At 42.1% G+C, this 14,897-nt stretch overlaps 3 protein-coding genes across 5 annotated transcripts; 1 reads left to right on the top strand and 2 right to left on the bottom strand.

Annotated features, from left to right (window-relative positions):
* Positions 1-26: 26 nt before the first annotated feature.
* Positions 27-5,807, bottom strand: LOC110004658 (deoxycytidine kinase 2-like). The gene is made up of 8 exons (XM_065963365.1): positions 5,434-5,807; positions 4,395-4,513; positions 4,218-4,301; positions 4,000-4,109; positions 1,428-1,575; positions 716-831; positions 434-533; positions 27-325 (listed from the first exon to the last, which is right to left on the bottom strand). Exons 1-8 carry the CDS (start codon positions 5,726-5,728, stop codon positions 299-301), a joined length of 999 nt encoding a protein of 332 aa, XP_065819437.1. The 5' UTR covers positions 5,729-5,807; the 3' UTR covers positions 27-298.
* On the top strand, positions 5,793-6,987 carry pfdn1 (prefoldin subunit 1). The gene is made up of 4 exons (XM_065963366.1): positions 5,793-5,944; positions 6,376-6,542; positions 6,626-6,710; positions 6,798-6,987. The coding sequence occupies exons 1-4, from the start codon at positions 5,912-5,914 to the stop codon at positions 6,879-6,881; spliced, it is 369 nt and encodes a 122-aa protein (XP_065819438.1). The 5' UTR covers positions 5,793-5,911; the 3' UTR covers positions 6,882-6,987.
* A 1,513-nt stretch (positions 6,988-8,500) lies between these two features.
* ttc1 (tetratricopeptide repeat domain 1) lies at positions 8,501-14,817 on the bottom strand. Of its 3 annotated transcripts, XM_065963364.1 has the most exons (10): positions 14,383-14,812; positions 12,412-12,751; positions 12,319-12,351; positions 12,138-12,264; positions 10,099-10,159; positions 9,904-10,016; positions 9,643-9,679; positions 9,408-9,556; positions 8,823-8,877; positions 8,501-8,710 (listed from the first exon to the last, which is right to left on the bottom strand). In XM_065963364.1, exons 2-10 carry the CDS (start codon positions 12,732-12,734, stop codon positions 8,568-8,570), a joined length of 1,041 nt encoding a protein of 346 aa, XP_065819436.1. In that variant the 5' UTR covers positions 12,735-12,751; positions 14,383-14,812; the 3' UTR covers positions 8,501-8,567. The 3 variants fall into 3 exon arrangements, with proteins under 3 accessions (XP_065819436.1, XP_065819435.1, XP_065819434.1); XM_065963363.1 differs by having other exon boundaries at positions 12,319-12,751; positions 14,383-14,817; XM_065963362.1 differs by having other exon boundaries at positions 12,138-12,751; positions 14,383-14,816.
* Between the last annotated feature and the right edge of the window lie 80 nt (positions 14,818-14,897).

The raw sequence follows: 14,897 nt of genomic DNA, 5'->3' as shown, positions 1-14,897 counted from the left end.
TTCTGTTAAAAAAAAAAAAGAGAACCTTTTCAAACTTCTAGTCATAGGCCTATTTATTCACACAGATTTACAGAGACAAACATTTGTCACTGAATGCATTAGGAAGTGTTCACTTACACCTCAGAGTCAGGACAAACAAGAACGGAAATGTGGTCTGATAAATAACTCATTCAACACATACACACACAATTGTCGTAAAGAAAATATAAAAACACGTTCATCAAGAGACACAGAGTTTGATTGGTCCAATCAGATGAGCCCACGCTGACATCAGCAGCTGTGATTGGACGATGAAGTTTCAGAGCGTGGAGAGAAAATCTCTGACCTGCAGGAGGAACACGATCAGAAGAAACCACGTCAACATGAATCACTGTTTCATTCATTATTATCATTCATTTATCACGGAGGGTTTGAATGAGGGTCAAAGGTCAACCTTGTTAACGATGGCTTCCTGTTTGATACGATCGTTATTGAAGTCGTCGTCAACGTCCAGAATCAGAACAGGAAGATCATTCAGGTAATCAAAGTCCAACCTGAACACACACATTCATGTAATGAGCGTTTTCTTCAGCCTGACCATGAACACACCGCCAAACATTGCAGAGAATCAGTTTCAAATCAAAGATGTTGCAGACAGAGCGCTCACTCAGTAACTTATATAAAGACTGAGCATGCTCAGTAACGTTTCTGTGTTGTGAGCATGCTCAGTAATTACCTTAGATTTCTGTGGTAGAGCCAGGCTTCGTGTTTGAAGTGAAGCTGTTCCAGATACTCCAGAGGAATACCCTGCTCCTCCTCACGGCCACGGTGCAGTAAACGCTGCATACAGCGCTTAAACATACAGAGAAAAACAGTGAGCCTGAAGGCAGCGCTGAAACGTACAGAGGGGATAACAATGAGCATGAAGGCAGCGCTGAAACGTCCAGAGAAAAACAGTGAGCCTGAAGGCAGCGCTGAAACGTACAGAGGGGATAACAATGAGCTTGAAGGCAGCGCTGAAACGTACAGAGAAAAACAGTGAGCCTGAAGGCAGTGCTGAAACGTCCAGAGAAAAACAGTGAGCCTGAAGGCAGTGCTGAAACGTCCAGAGAAAAACAGTGAGCCTGAAGGCAGTGCTGAAACGTCCAGAGAAAAACAGTGAAACTGAAGGCAGCGCTGAAACGTACAGAGAAAAACAGTGAGCCTGAAGGCAGCGCTGAAACGTACAGAGAAAAACAAAGAGGCTGAGTACAGGTGTAATGCAGGATGAGTACAGGTGTAATGCAGGATAAATACAGGTGTACTCTGATGATCTTTATGGTTTACCTGTACTCATATACCTGTAATTATCAAGTGTACTTGCATTCCTATTGCTTACACCTGTACTTACACCTGTCCCAACAGTAGGACTCATAGCATTGGGATTGTTAATAGTCCAGCAGTTGTACCTGCGGTGGCGCTCTCAGGTAGATGATGGCGTCGAGGGCGATGTCGGCTTCAAACTGGTTCAGTAACCAGGTGTGCCAGTCCTGATAGACATTCCACTCTGTCTCCAACAGGTTACCGCTCTCAAACAGGTTAGATGCAAACACGTACCTGTTGACATGATACACAAGCTTACAGGGACTCTCAGGTCCTACAAAAGAGGCATCCCGAACTGTCTACTGCATCCAGCAAGCTAACCATCGGTAAGGAAACTATGCTTTTAAAAAGTGTGGAGGAGGCAGAAAATATTTACAAACAGTTCTAACCTGTACCCTATACCAGAGGGCCCCACAGGTGGAAGTGAAACACCACAGGTGACCAACTCTCCTCTGCAGGACAATATAACTGACTGTAGTGTTGAATGTGTTATTAATATTCATACGCAGGTTTCATCTGTATTTCTGTCGTTTAAAGCTAATATAATTTCTGGAATATTTTTAATGTTAGTTATGTGTCTATTTGTAGGCTATGCGACTATGTTACATTTTCTGTAAACTCTTAAGGCTGCACAGTGCGTGAAGTGGATAATACATGTTTTCTGAAGATAACTCTATCTCGAGCATTTAAACTGATGGCCCACGGTGACTACACTAACCGACTATCGAATTGTTAGTGGTAGCTGAATATCACCTTGTCCGATTTAACAGTGATCAAACAGGCTGTGTGAAAGGCCGCTTCAGCTCTGACAATTTAAGAAGAATATTACACATTTTACATTCAACTCCAGATTCTTCAGACCTCCTGACCTCGTGGAATTATATCTCTCGTGCTAAAAATGCATTCGATAGACTCGAATGGGACTACTTTTGGACCCTATTGGTCGGCTCTTTTACCCTTAAGTAGCCTTGATGATTTAAACTTATTTAATAACCCGATTGTTAATCAACTTAAATACCTAGGAGTTGACATTTTTCCAACTTAAGAAATGACTGTCAATACAAATTACACTACAGTTTTCAATAAAATTAAAACAGACTTAGAGAAATGGACATCAAAACCTATATCCTTTGATGCCAGAATTTCAATAATAAAAATGATGGTATCACCTCAAATTAACTTCCTTGCCTCTATGCTTCCTCTGAATATACTTATTGGATACTGGGATAAATTACATAGTTTAATTACCGTTTTTTTTTTTTTGGAACAATAAAAGACCAAGGATTAAACTTACAACTCTTCAGAAAGAAAAATCAGCTGGAGGATGGGGGGTCCCTAATTTTAAACTTTATTACTGGTCTTTCGTTCTCCGCATTCTAAAATCTTGGCTTGACCCCACAAATCTCGACGCTCTGTAGAAGAGAATTTAGTATTTCCACATAGACTACAAGACTTAATTTATGCAGAAGTCCCTCTCAAACAAGCCAAAATGCGATTTGGTCCTATAATTTCAAATAGTTTGACTACATGGAAACTAGCAAAAAACAAAACAAAGTATAACAAAAAGTGGAACTATTACACCCCAATATTACATAACCAGAATTTGTTACTTGGTGGTCGGACACTGGCTTATCCAATATGGTCAAATAATGGAATTCATTTACTTGGACAAATGTTTAATGCTAACGGTCTCTGTACATTCCAAGAATTACAACAATAATATAAATTACCCGGTTTCTCCTTCTTTTTATATTTGTTTTACACCTATAACTAGATATAGGCTTAAGTTAACTTCATCTCCTCTTATGTGAATTCTGTTCACAAGATTGTATAGTTACAAAATCACTGTCAGAAATAATCGGTAAGGAGATTCCATGTTGCCCTTTAATGTGCCTACTGAATGACAATTCCAAGGTCTCAGACTGAACATGAGCAAAGAATTTGGCTCTCTGGCCTAACTGCTGCAAAGAAAATCCTGGTAGTGTGGTGGAAACCACCTCAAACACTGTCATTAAATCACTGCTGTTAGATATACTGTCCTTAGAACTTTCTGTTGCATGGTCTCATGGTGCAAAAGGAAAGACCTTCATGTCTTTGTCTGAAGCTCTCTCAGCTGTAGAAATTCTTGCTAGTAGAAGGGAAGGCTAATTAGGGGTGGGAGGCGGGATGGGACGGGGGCATTTAGTTGTGTTAGTAGGGTTGTAAATGTACTTGTGGATACACAAACACAACATATATCTTGTACTTTAAATTGTCTACACAGATGAAGATATGCAAATCATTTGCACCATCGCAAGTTAAGTTGTGTATTTATTTTGATGATTGAGTTTTGACACATGATTATGTCTAACACTCTATGCAATGAATTTTCTGTTAAAGCACTCCGAGATTGTATTTGTGTGTATACACGCTGCCAACTCAATAAAAAGGTGTTAAAAAAAAGAGACTCTCAGGTTCTCCTTTTAGATTTCTACAAATATTCTAAGCAAAACAGGTCCAGAGCAAGCAGCCTCAGGTGTGTGTGTTACCTGCCTCAGGTGTGTTTTGACCTGCCACAGATGTGAATGTGTTACCTGTGTCACCTCAGGTGTGTGTGTGTGTGTGTGTGTGTGTGTGTGTGTGTGTGTGTGTGTGTGTGTGTGTGTGTGTGTGTATTACCTGTCTGAATAGACGGAGCGTTCCAAGAACTGTACAGGATTTTCTGCCTGTTTGAGTTTGACTGACAGAGACTGAAGCTGAGAACGAACTCTGCTGAGAGACGCATAACTCTGCAGACAGACAGGTGGAGAGACAGACAGGTTAATAGTTGTATAGTCATAGTTGATTATCTCTGGTTGTTATAAGTGTGCCAGCTCCCGCTGTGTGATGTCAGTTACCTGGAAGGTGTATGACCAGCGGCTTGGTTTGTCGTACAACATCTGCAGCAGATTTCCTCCACTCTTCTGAGAGGAACTCAGCTCCTACACACACACACACAGGTAAACATTCAGGACTATGAATGTTGTATCACTCTGATATCACCTGTCTACTGTGTTCAGGTGTTCTGTGTTTACCTGGTAAACGTCTTCACTGTCATTGTGGACGTTGCACCATTTCCCAATGGGCTCAGGAATCACCTCCCAGTCCTCTGAGGCCCCCTGCAGAAGACGCACAAAGGTAGACTTGCCTGCAGCTGAGAGAGAGAGAGAGAGAGAGTATATTTATTAGTGTTTAGCAGAGCAGCCCGCTGAGTGTTTGTGTTTCTCTGCTCTCACTAAACTGAACTAATAGTTTGATTACAGTCAACTCAGTGAGACACATAACGAGAGGAGAACACCTGACAGGTTATCGATTATTCGTAGAAACATGGTGATCGGTGTTTAGTAATTTGGCGCGATCGTGTTGATGGATAGCTGCTCGGTCTGTGTTCACCGGGAGGACGGGTCTATGTTCACCGGGAGGACGGGTCTGTGTTCACCGGGAGGACGGGTCTGTGTTCACCGGGAGGACGGGTCTGTGTTCACCGGGAGGACGGGTCTGTGTTCACCGGGAGGACGGGTCTGTGTTTACCGGGAGGACGGGTCTGTGTTCACCGGGAGGACGGGTCTGTGTTCACCGGGAGGACGGGTCTATGTTTACCGGGAGGACGGGTCTGTGTATACCGGGAGGACGGGTCTGTGTTCACCGGGAGGACGGGTCTGTGTATACCGGGAGGACGGGTCTGTATTTACCGGGAGGACGGGTCTGTGTATACCGGGAGGACGGGTCTGTATTTACCGGGAGGACGGGTCTGTATTTACCGGGAGGACGGGTCTATGTTTACCGGGAGGACGGGTCTGTGTTTACCGGGAGGACGGGTCTGTGTTTACCGGGAGGACGGGTCTGTGTTTACCGGGAGGACGGGTCTGTGTTTACCGGGAGGACGGGTCTATGTTCACCGGGAGGACGGGTCTGTGTTCACCGGGAGGACGGGTCTGTGTATACCGGGAGGACGGGTCTGTGTATACCGGGAGGACGGGTCTGTGTTCACCGGGAGGACGTGTCTGTGCTTGCGGGCGGTTTAACGGGTTTAACTCTGTCGGTACTGAGCAGGCTGAAGGTTGCTGAACTCACCGATGTTTCCCTCGATGGAAATCTTCTTCCCTCTGGCGGGAACACGACACGATCTCTTCGGGGGAGTCGCCATGTTTGCCTCCTTTCTTCTCACGGCTGTTTGTTTATTTATTTGTTTGTTTGTTTTCTCTGACGGTGCTCCGCGCGAGGAAAACCGACCTAGCCGACTAACCGCGAACTGCTGGTCGCGCGCTATTCTTCTCTTGAATCCCGCGCGCAAAGACTTCCACTTCCGGGGGTGGGATTTAACTCGAGCATAGAATATGTTTTCATTTACAAATAAACTTAAAATCATGCAGATTACTATTACAGGTAATGTGAAGAAAGAATCAGATAAAAAATATATGAAATAATATTTTAGAAAATAAATAAATAATTTAGGAGAGAGAGCGAGCCGTCACCACTAACTAAAGAAGGAGACCATGAAGGCTTTCGTTCTCGCACATGCGCAGTGCGTAATTTTGGATCGTTCATTAAGATGGCTGCGCCCATTGATCTAGAGCTGAAGAAGGTAACAGAGTAATCAGGGTTTACCTGTCTGTCTGTGTGTCTGTCTGTGTGTGTGTCTGTCTGTGTGCTCTCTGTGTATCGTAAGGAGCAGCGGCGGACAAAGAACAGCCGGTTAGCTGCAGCGTTAGCAACATTAGAGCTAACTGTTAGCAAGAAGAGCTAAGACTCTGCCACGCGCGACTGAACATTTCAGGTGTTTCTAAACAGAGTGGTACCTCCCTGTTGTAGGCGTTCAGAGAGCTGCAGGTGAGCATTGTTGGGGTGTTTTTAAACAGAGTGATACCTCCTTGTTGTAGGCGTTAAGAGAGCTGCAGGTGAGCATTGTTGGTATGTTTTTAAACAGAGTGATTCCTCCCTGTTGTAGGCGTTAAGAGAGCTGTAGGTGAACATTGTTGGGGTGTTGTTAAACAGAGTGATACCTCCCTGTTGTAGGCGTTCACAGAGCTGCAGGTGAAGATGATCGACACTCAGCAGAAGGTGAAGTTGGCCGACCTGCAGATCGATCAGCTGACTCGGCTTCAGAAACATGCTAAGTTAACTCACACTGAGATCACCACGCTACCTGACAACACGCGACTGTACGAGGGAGTCGGACGCATGTAAGTCTCCATGACAACCAGGATCTTTGTTAACCTAGACATTGAAAAAACACTGTCATCATTAAGTATCATGTGTGTTTCAGGTTCATCTTGCAGTCGAAGGAGGAAATCAACAATCAGCTGACAGACAAACAGAAAACAGCTGACGAGAAAATAAAAGAACTGGAGGTACAAATACAGAAAGTACACAGAGATAGACACTGTTTACCGTGTGTGTGTGTTAATTGGTCTAACTTTAAGTACTGTGATTTCCAGCAGAAGAAGGTGTACCTTGAACGCAGCGTGAAGGAAGCAGAAGACAACATCAGAGAAATGCTGCTGTCCAGGAGAGCCCAATGATGACTCAGCAATAGCACGGAGACACACACACCACACACACCTGTCAGATATGATCAACAATCTGTAACCTGTATTTGTTTGTTCTTATTAAAATGTGGAAGCTTCACTTCTGTGTGTGTGTGTGTGTTGATGGAGAAACATAATTTAAAGCGCTTTAATTTTTTTAAACAACATCCAGACGTTATATTAAATGAAGTAACGGCACGGTACACCTCATGCACGAGCATGCGGGTACACAATGCTGACAGCCGTCATTATGGAGCAATCCAGAGTCTCATGGCTGTATCTGACTAACATGACTCAATGTAAGACACAAAGTAGCTGTGATGATTCCGATGTGCAGTCGCAGACTCGACTGCTAGTCCCTTTCTCTCTCTCTCTCTCTCTCAAGTCCGCCTGTTCGTAAACATGCTTCATAATAACGGGCGGGGCGCTCTGTGGACAGGTGAGAGAGACGCCATTCTCCCTGTTGGAGGTTATTGTTCTATTAGAACAACTTTGAGTCGACTGAAGGAGGAGTTACAGAGTGTTGCTTTAAATGAAAGAAACTGAAGACGAGTTGGGTGAAGTCGTCTTTATTTAAAATCTGTTTGTGTTTTAAAACAAATACAAACCTTACTTCAGCGTGACGTCTGATGTGTCGTTACAAACGCCATGTGGTCATGCATGTAAATGGTTCTCTTCGCATACAGGTGATGTTTGTACAAACTGCCAGCAGGTGGCAGAAGACTCGGATCCGTTCAACTAAATGATATACATTTTTTTTTTTTTTAAAGATTATTTTTGGGGCTTTTTGTGCCTTTAATTGAGAGATAGGACAGTGGATGAAGCCAGAAATCAGGGAGAGAGAGAGTGGGGAATGACATGCGAGAGGGGAGCCACAGGCTGGATTCAAACCCGGGCTGCCCGCTTGGAGGACCATGGCCTCCATACATGGGGCGCGCGCACTAACAACTGTGCCACCAGCGCCCCACACTTCACAGCTTAATATGAAACAATATTCAGTCGAGATGGGGAAAAAAATAAATTTACGTAAAAATCCAGATTCTAAGATTCAAAATCTATTCATAACTTTCTTTGTTTTTTTTGGCTAATCAGTCACTCCATGCTAAGTGCTAATGCTATCTCTTTAACTCAGTAGAACGCTGAATAGAGCAACTCAGCCGATCTCACAGATGACTGGAGTGGATCCTGAAGTATGTACTCATTCATAATTAGACTTTGAATCCAGAATCGTTTTGAATCGAATCATGAGGCACCCAGAGATTCCCAGCCCTAATGTTCAGTGTTTAGTCTGTCACAAGACAATAGTCTAAAATCCATCACCATCATATATTTGATATGAAACTCAAACACACACTCAGTCTCTCTCTCCCCCTCATAATCAGACCTCTGTCATAAAGGGATCTGATTGGTCCATGAGCAGAGTCTCTCACAGGTTGAGGTTTAGCACTGATGTAGTCAGCATCAGTTAACATGGTGATCTACCCTGATAGGAAGTGAGCTGAAAACTCAGATTTTAACCCCGGAGTTACCACGGTAACCGATTATCCCGCCATGGTAACCGTTCAGAGCTCAGGTGTGTGCCCTTCTGCCTCGTAAACAACAACACAAACAGATAAACAAATAATCAGCTTTTATTTAAACACACAGGTACACACCCACACCTGACAGCTCTGTGTGACATCATGTGTTGTTGTTGTTGCCGCCGGAGCTCTGGACAAAGTTGATGGAGTAGGACCCCGTGGAGGCGTCCTGGTTCACCTGGAAGTTGTTGGTTGAAAGTCCAAACGGTCTCAGGACCAGATTTCCCAGATCCTTCAATTTACCTGAGATAGGAAGTCATTCAGGTAAACACACCTTCACAATAAGACTCACTCATTGTAACACATAAACTTTGTACTGTTACTTTAAGATGGTGTGTTCAGGTGCAGTACGTACTTATCATCTCCTCCTTCAACTTCTCGTTCCTCTCCTGAATCTGCCCAGGTAACCTCTGAGACACAGACAGGTACAGAGAGATACAGACAGGTTCATAAAGAGACACAGACAGGTACAGAGAGAGAGAGACAGGTACAGAGAGAGACACAGACAGGTACAGAGAGAGAGACAGACAGGTACAGAGAGAGAGGCAGACAGGTACAGAAAGAGAGACAGACAGACAGGTACAGAGAGAGAGGCAGACAGGTACAGAAAGAGAGACAGACAGACACAGAAAGAGAGACAGACAGACAGGTACAGAGAAAGAGAGACAGGTACAGAGAAAGAGACAGACAGACAAATACAGAGAGAGACAGACAGATGCAGAGAGAGAGACAGACACATACAGAGAGAGAGGCAGACAGGTACAGAGAGAGACAGACAGATACAGATAGAGAGACAGACAGGCACGCAGAGAGAGAGACAGGTACAGAGAGAGAGAGACAGTTGCAGTCAGCATTGTGATGATATCTGTCTTTTTTTTAAACTTTAACTCATGACTGCGATTCTTCATCTCTTTTTTGTCCCAGCGGTCAGTGAACTCACCATGCAGGCCTGTCTGGCGGTAGTGTGGGTTGGGTCCAGGTCCAGAACCTTCTTGTAGTCCTCCAGGGCCTCGTCCAGCTTCTCCGTCTGCTCGTAAAGCTCTGCCCTCCTCAGCAACGCCCTCATGTAGTCTGGATTCAGCTCTATTGCTATGGTAACAATACGTCCAATCAACAAACAAACGAATCAGAGATGCTTGAACGCTGTATAGGTAAAGAATGATGTCATCACTCACCTTTGCTACAGTCTGAGATCGCCTGATCTTTCTGGTCCTGAGAAACAGACACAGGCGATACAGTTAGCATGTTGTTAGTGTGTAGTTAGCATTCTTTCTGCATGTTGTTAGCATTCTTTCTGCATGTTGTTAGCATTCTTTCTGCATGTTGTTAGCATTCTTTCTGCATGTGGTTAGTATTCCCTCTGCATGTGGCTAGCATTCCCTCTGCATGTGGTTAGCATTTCTTATGCATGTAGTTAGCATGTTGTTAGCATGTACCAGGTGCAGTCTGGCTGCAGCTCTGTTGGAGAACAGCACAGCTCTCTCTCTGCTGAAACAGACGGGACATAAAACCAGCGCCTCCTTATAGCTCCGCTCAGCCTCCTCCCAGTCTGCAGGAACATGAGGTAACTCTGGGTTATACTGGTCATACTGTTTTGTACTGGTTGACATACTGAAAATGATGTCACTCACCTCCAGATTTAAACTGAATGTTTCCTCTTTCCTTCAGGGTTAAACTCTGCTGCCGTCGACCCTGAAACAAAAGAACAGAAGCTCTGATTTACACCCGAATGCATCTCAGACTGATTTACACCTGAACGCATCTCAGACTGATTAACACCTGAACGCATCTCAGACTGATTAACACCTGAATGCGTCTCAGACTGATTAACACCTGAACGCGTCTCAGACTGATTAACACCTGAACGCGTCTCAGACTGATTAACACCTGAACGCGTCTCAGACTGATTAACACCTGAACGTGTCTCAGACTGATTTACACCCGAATGTGTTTATTTATTGTGTTTATAATGAGACTATATAATATTTATTTATTGTTTATAATGAGTCTATATAATATTTATTTATTGTTTATAATGAGTCTATATAATATTTATTTATTGTGTTTATAATGAGTCTATATAATATTTATTTATTGTTTATAATGAGTCTATATAATATTTATTTATTGTTTATAATGAGTCTATATAATATTTATTTATTGTGTTTATAATGAGACTATATAATATTTATTTATTGTTTATAATGAGTCTATATAATATTTATTTATTGTGTTTATAATGAGTCTATATAATATTTATTTATTGTTTATAATGAGTCTATATAATATTTATTTATTGTGTTTATAATGAGACTATAATATTTATTTATTGTTTATAATGAGTCTATATAATATTTATTTATTGTGTTTATAATGAGACTATAATATTTGTTTATTGTTTATAATGAGTCTATATAATATTTATTTATTGTTTATAATGAGTCTATATAATATTTATTTATTGTTTATAATGAGGCTATATAATCTTTATTTATTGTTTATAATGAGTCTATATAATATTTATTTATTGTTTATAATGAGTCTATATAATCTTTATTTATTGTTTATAATGAGGCTATATAATATTTATTTATTGTTTATAATGAGTCTATATAATATTTATTTATTGTTTATAATGAGTCTATATAATCTTTATTTATTGTGTTTATAATGAGTCTATATAATATTTATTTATTGTGTTTATAATGAGTCTATATAATATTTATTTATTGTGTTTATAATGAGTCTATATAATATTTATTTAATGTGTTTATAATGAGACTATAATATTTGTTTATTGTTTATAATGAGTCTATATAATATTTATTTATTGTTTATAATGAGGCTATATAATCTTTATTTATTGTTTATAATGAGTCTATATAATATTTATTTATTGTGTTTATAATGAGACTATAATATTTGTTTATTGTTTATAATGAGTCTATATAATATTTATTTATTGTTTATAATGAGGCTATATAATCTTTATTTATTGTTTATAATGAGTCTATATAATATTTATTTATTGTTTATAATGAGTCTATATAATCTTTATTTATTGTTTATAATGAGGCTATATAATATTTATTTATTGTTTATAATGAGTCTATATAATATTTATTTATTGTTTATAATGAGTCTATATAATATTTATTTATTGTGTTTATAATGAGTCTATATAATATTTATTTATTGTGTTTATAATGAGTCTATATAATATTTATTTATTGTGTTTATAATGAGTCTATATAATATTTATTTAATGTGTTTATAATGAGACTATATAACCTTTATTTATTGTTTATAATGAGTCTATATAATCTTTATTTATTGTTTATAATGAGTCTATATAATCTTTATTTATTGTTTATTATGAGACTAAATAATCTTTATTTATTGTTTATTATGAGACTATATAATCTTTATTTATTGTTTATTATGAGACTATATAATCTTTATTTATTGTTTATTATGAGACTATATAATCTTTATTTATTGTTTATTATGAGACTATATAATCTTTATTTATTGTGTTTATTAAAGACTAATTAATCGGTTCAACATGAAGACTTCATGCTTTTACTGTCTGTGTGTAAACAATGACATAATATTATCAAAACGTCTTACAGGTCGTAATGACCTGCACACACAGGTAAACAGGTGGTACCTCCTTTTCCTCCTCTGTCAGCTCCTTCTCCAACTCCCTCAGGTAGTCGTCATCAAACTCCACCTCACAGCTGGGTTCCTCCTTAAACTCGGAATCAGACTCCTCCTGCAGCCTGTCGTCCTGCAGCCTGTCTCCCTGCTCCTCCTCCTGCAGCCTGTCTCCCTGCTCCTCCTCCTGCAGCCTGTCTCCCTGCTCCTCCTCCTCCTGCTGCAGCCTGTCTCCCTGCTCCTCCTCCTCCTGCAGCCTGTCTCCCTGCTCCTCCTCCTGCTGCAGCCTGTCTCCCTGCTCCTCCTCCTGCTGCAGCCTGTCTCCCTGCTCCTCCTCCTGCAGCCTGTCGTCCTGCAGCCAGTCTCCCTGCTCCTCCTCCTGCAGCCTGTCGTCCTGCAGCCTGTCTCCCTGCGCCTGTCCTCCTCCTTCCCTTCTGTCTGTCAGTCTGTCACTTGTAAAGTTTTTTGACGCTCCTCCTTCTTTTTTTTGTTGGGTCCGATCCTCCTCCTTGTTCTCTTTCAGGTCGAGGTGCTGCAGAGTCTCCTGGCAGTCGTAGAAGTCCTCCTCCTGCTCCTCCTGCTCTCGAGGTTTTTCCACTCTGCTGCTCATGTTGAACGTCTGTGGCACTGAATAAAATAAAATGGTCAGAAGTCAAAACAACAGACTCACTAAGCACACTAAGTCCTCACTAAACCCGACGTCTAAACCAGTTAGTCTGTAACTTAAGATGTGTCGTGGTTTGGTTACCATGGAGACGTGAGGTTCATCTTAACTAGAAGAGCGTAACGTCCGAACTAACCCAAACTTCGTGTCAGACATCAGGTTTGGAATCGATGTGACCATTCAGAGAGCAGCGTTAGTCTCCCTGTTTCCTCTCGTGTCTGATCGTCAGGGAGAACACACTGATGACATGACAACCGCTAAAACCCCGGGCTCCTCCTCATCCTCCGACCTGCCACACCTTATAACACCATCACCATGACAACCGCTAAACCTTCTGCTCCTCCTCATCCTCCGACCTCCCACGCCTTATAACACCATCACCATGACAACCGCTAAACCTTCTGCTCCTCCTCATCCTCCGACCTGCCACACCTTATAACACCATCACCATGACAACCGCTAAACCTTCTGCTCCTCCTCATCCTCCGACCTCCCACGCCTTATAACACCATCACCATGACAACCGCTAAACCTTCTGCTCCTCCTCATCCTCCGACCTGCCACGCCTTATAACACCATCACCATGACAACCGCTAAACCTTCCGCTCCTCCTCATCCTCCGACCTGCCACGCCTTATAACACCATCACCATGACAACCGCTAAACCTTCCGCTCCTCCTCATCCTCCGACCTGCCACGCCTTATAACACCATCACCATGACAACCTCTAAACCTTCCGCTCCTCCTCATCCTCCGACCTGCCACACCTTATAACACCATCACCATGACAACCACTAAACCTTCTGCTCCTCCGACCTACCACACCTTATAACACCATCACCATGACAACCACTAAACCTTCTGCTCCTCCTCATCCTCCGACCTGCCACACCTTATAACACCATCACCATGACAACCACTAAATCTTCCGCTCCTCCCCATCCTCCGACCTGCCACGCCTTATAACACCATCACCATGACAACCACTAAACCTTCCGCTCCTCCCCATCCTCCGACCTGCCACACCTTATAACACCATCACCATGACAACCACTAAATCTTCCGCTCCTCCCCATCCTCCGACCTGCCACGCCTTATAACACCATCACCATGACAACCACTAAACCTTCCGCTCCTCCCCATCCTCCGACCTGCCACACCTTATAACACCATCACCATGACAACCACTAAACCTTCCGCTCCTCCTGATCCTTCAACCTATCACATCATCACCACGACACCAACAACAATATAACTGACTGTCTGTAGTTCACGATCAGACAGACAGGTTATTATTTCAGAGCCGTAGAAAGTCAAAGGACCATAATGTGGATGTTGGTCTGTGTGTGTGTGTGTGTGTGTGTGTGTGTGTGTGTGTGTGTGTGTGTGATAAGCATGTGAGTATGAAAGTGGATGAACATAGGATGTAAACACAGCTAGCTGCTACATTAGCCGCGATATCAGAGAACTTTAATCTATAATCTCGTTGTCAATTATCTGTGGTAACACGGGTACATGTGACGTCCTCAGTCTGGCAGGTAATTTAGGATTAGAAATAATTAAAGAGATTAAAATCAGAGGTTTGTTTTCGTACCTGCTAACACCGGTTAGCCTGCAGACACTTCACGATGATTTCACTTCCGGGACATTGACCCGTTTTTCTTCTTCTTCTGTTCGTTGACACCGATTAACCGGCTCCGCCCCGGGTCGGTCAGGAACGGTTTAACGTGTTCTTGTGTTCAGGATCAGATCGGACTGTAAAACAAAAACAGAGCTAATCATTTATCTAATAACCTTCTTCTCATGCTTCTTCTTCTTCGTCTTCTTCTTCTTCTTCTGCTTCTTCTTCGTGTCCTTCTTCTCTGGTTCTGGCTCGTGTCCGCCCCCTGCTGGATCATGTCGGATCAGCTCTTCTGTTTTGTCCATTATTTTCACAGCCTCAGCGTATGTCAGTTTCACTTCCTTGATCCTTTGTGTTGACCCTGTGAAATGGTTTCCCTGCAGTGAAGGTATGACACATTTTATTTTTCAGTGTTACAGTCATCATAACTTCCCTTATCTCCACATTCTGCAGCAGCGACATGTCTGTACTCCTGGCAGCAGGTGTTA

This window comes from Labrus bergylta, chromosome 14 (genome assembly GCF_963930695.1).
Source record: "Labrus bergylta chromosome 14, fLabBer1.1, whole genome shotgun sequence".
In the NCBI taxonomy this organism is placed as follows: domain Eukaryota; kingdom Metazoa; phylum Chordata; class Actinopteri; order Labriformes; family Labridae; genus Labrus; species Labrus bergylta.
The sequence above is the reverse complement of the archived record's forward strand: the minus strand, read 5'-3'. Positions and strand labels throughout refer to the sequence as shown.